This window comes from Micropterus dolomieu, unplaced genomic scaffold, assembly GCF_021292245.1.
Source record: "Micropterus dolomieu isolate WLL.071019.BEF.003 ecotype Adirondacks unplaced genomic scaffold, ASM2129224v1 contig_14167, whole genome shotgun sequence".
Classification (NCBI taxonomy): domain Eukaryota; kingdom Metazoa; phylum Chordata; class Actinopteri; order Centrarchiformes; family Centrarchidae; genus Micropterus; species Micropterus dolomieu.
In genome coordinates, this window is record NW_025743153.1 from 1 (window position 1) to 2,414 (window position 2,414).

Here is a 2,414-nt window from a genome sequence, read left to right on the forward strand (position 1 = left end):
AGAGTTGCGGGTTAGTTGGTTTGTGTTACTGTGTGAACTCACAGGTTTAAATTAGCTCAGAAACATTTGAGCAGATTGTCCTTATCGTCCTCATATAGTTAATCAACATTTCATGAGTTTTTTTATATATGTATATTGTACAATTACAATCAATTACTGATCTTTACCCTGCGAGAGGCTTGATGGAGCTGCAGCACTAAAGTGAACTGTACCTTTTTGGGCCGGACAGAAGCTCCAACATCAGTGAAGACGGTGGCGCCCCCTGCCTGTACGTCACTCATCTGCAGCATGAGGGAGGAGACAGATTAACCCTTGCAGTCAGTTTGGCACATTTTCTCTCTCACAATAATCAGTGCTGTCTGAAAGTGAAGATTTATTTCTATAATAAATTCTATAAACATGAAGATTTTAGGTTCTCCTCGAAAGAAAATGTTTTTATTATAAGATGTGACGTCTCATCTCAGACGTCTGAGCAGCTTCATAATCAAATAAAAACAGGAGAGAACTGATAAAGTAGAACAAATAAATATTTACTCAGTTTTTACTGTCTCTGACTTTATGACTTAATGGGGTCAAAGGTCAACTACAGTAAGGTGAAGAGTTCACTTAGTATACGTGACTAAGTGTGACGGATCATTTTGTTCACAATGACTGAGATGTTGACTGACAGCGAGACAAACAGTGGGCGGGGCGGGCGGCGGCGTTCTGCTCATAGCTACTAAGATAAGAAACATCGTGTGAGGGTTACTGACGTAAAGCAGCCAGGTGGCGATTCTGTTTCCTGTCCCCAACTCTTCAAACGCATCCGGTTCATCTTTCTGAAAGATCACAACAGTGAAATCAATCAATACTCCAACTTCATCAGAGATATTATCCTGCACCGAGTATATTTGGTGCTGATACTTTTGTACTTTTACTAAGAACAGAGTACTTCTACACTGTAGTATTACTACTTCCTCTGAAGTAAAAGAGATGAGTACTTCGTCTTCTCTTCGTTCTGCCAAAACTAATCAACACTTCAGAGACAAACACAGAAGCATCATTTCAGAGCCTCCTGCTGCTGAGAGGGAAACGTCCATTTACCCGTCCGAAGTCAAAGTGAGGCTCGTACTGTCCTCCCACGCCGTAGTTGGCCACCTGCGTCCACAAACACACAGAAATAACATTTAAAGAGATAAAGGAGAAACATGCAAATGAAAAGTCTGTTTGAATCTCGTGTTGATCTGGATTCTTTAATTCAATTCAATTCAAATTGGTTTTGTTGGCATGAATGTGTAACAACAATATGGCCAAAGCATCATACAAACTACATAAGAACAATAAACATCATACATTTCATTAAACAAGTAATTAAAGCGTGTGTGTTAAAAAAATAAGAATATATAAAAAATTTAAATAAATCAGTGAAAAGGTAACGTGTGTGTGTGTTATTATAATAATATATTAAAAATTTTAATAAATCAATGAAAAGGTAACGTGTGTGTTATTATAATAATATATTAGAAAATTTAAATAAATAAATCAATGAAATAGACATAGACAAAAAAAATTTTTAAATTTTTTTAAAAAGAAATCAGTATCAAATGTGAAATTTGTGTTTAGAGGCTGCAGATCTTTTGATGATTCACAGATCATCTGATTTTAAAGTTTGAAATTTGAAAGTCATTTTCTTTTGTTCTGAACAAATTAAGATGATTTTTAAGAGACTTAATGAAGCCTGAAATATTCGGCTGCCCAGAGGACCGAAAACTGGACCTGGCTGTTCGTCAACTTTGTCTCCAAATCCTGAAGAAGAAAAGCAGACAGGCGAGTTCACCTGCAGGTCCTCAGCGGTGGTGTTCCTTATTCTGGATTTGCTGCATCTAAAAAAATGTATGTGACAGCTGAATCTGATGATGTCAGTCCGTTTAGTTTTCATTAATGCTAAATTAGTTGCCTTTACATCCAAATGTGTCTGAGGGTGAACTGATAAACGGCAACTCATCTGTTGATGATCACTATTGAATGTTCATTCATTGTAGACATTGACAACTAATTTCAAGATGTATCTGGGGTGTAGCTCAACAGGGATGGTGATGGGGATGGCCCAATGGATAGGACACATACTTTTGTTGTGAGAGACCCGGGTTCAATCCCCCACTGTGACACATCCACCATTGTGTCCCTGAGCAAGACACTTAACCCCTCGTTGCTCCAGAAGTGTGCAACCTCTGACATGTATAGCAATTGTAAGTCGCTTTGGATAAAAGTGTCAGCTAAATGATTAATTATTATTATTATTATCTGTCCACAAATACTGTACAGTATGTAGCCTAAGGAACAACCCTTGTGCTATAGCTGACTTGGGCGGTGAAATGTTTATTTTTTTAATTTATGTGGTAGTTGTCCACAACCCAAATCAGAAATTAAGGAGA

The 2,414-nt window shown here is 37.5% G+C and overlaps 1 protein-coding gene across 1 annotated transcript in view; it reads right to left on the bottom strand.

The window, feature by feature from the left end:
* Positions 1-167: 167 nt before the first annotated feature.
* Positions 168-2,414, bottom strand: part of LOC123966755 (prolyl 4-hydroxylase subunit alpha-1-like) — a gene marked incomplete at its 3' end in the record, with an annotated part of 4,670 nt that continues 2,423 nt past the window's right edge. The window contains exons 3-5 of the mRNA XM_046042874.1: positions 1,084-1,137; positions 753-818; positions 168-281 (exon numbers count right to left, since the gene is read on the bottom strand). Coding sequence (XP_045898830.1) covers positions 168-281; positions 753-818; positions 1,084-1,137 — 234 coding nt within the window. The remainder of the gene's footprint in view (positions 282-752; positions 819-1,083; positions 1,138-2,414) is intronic.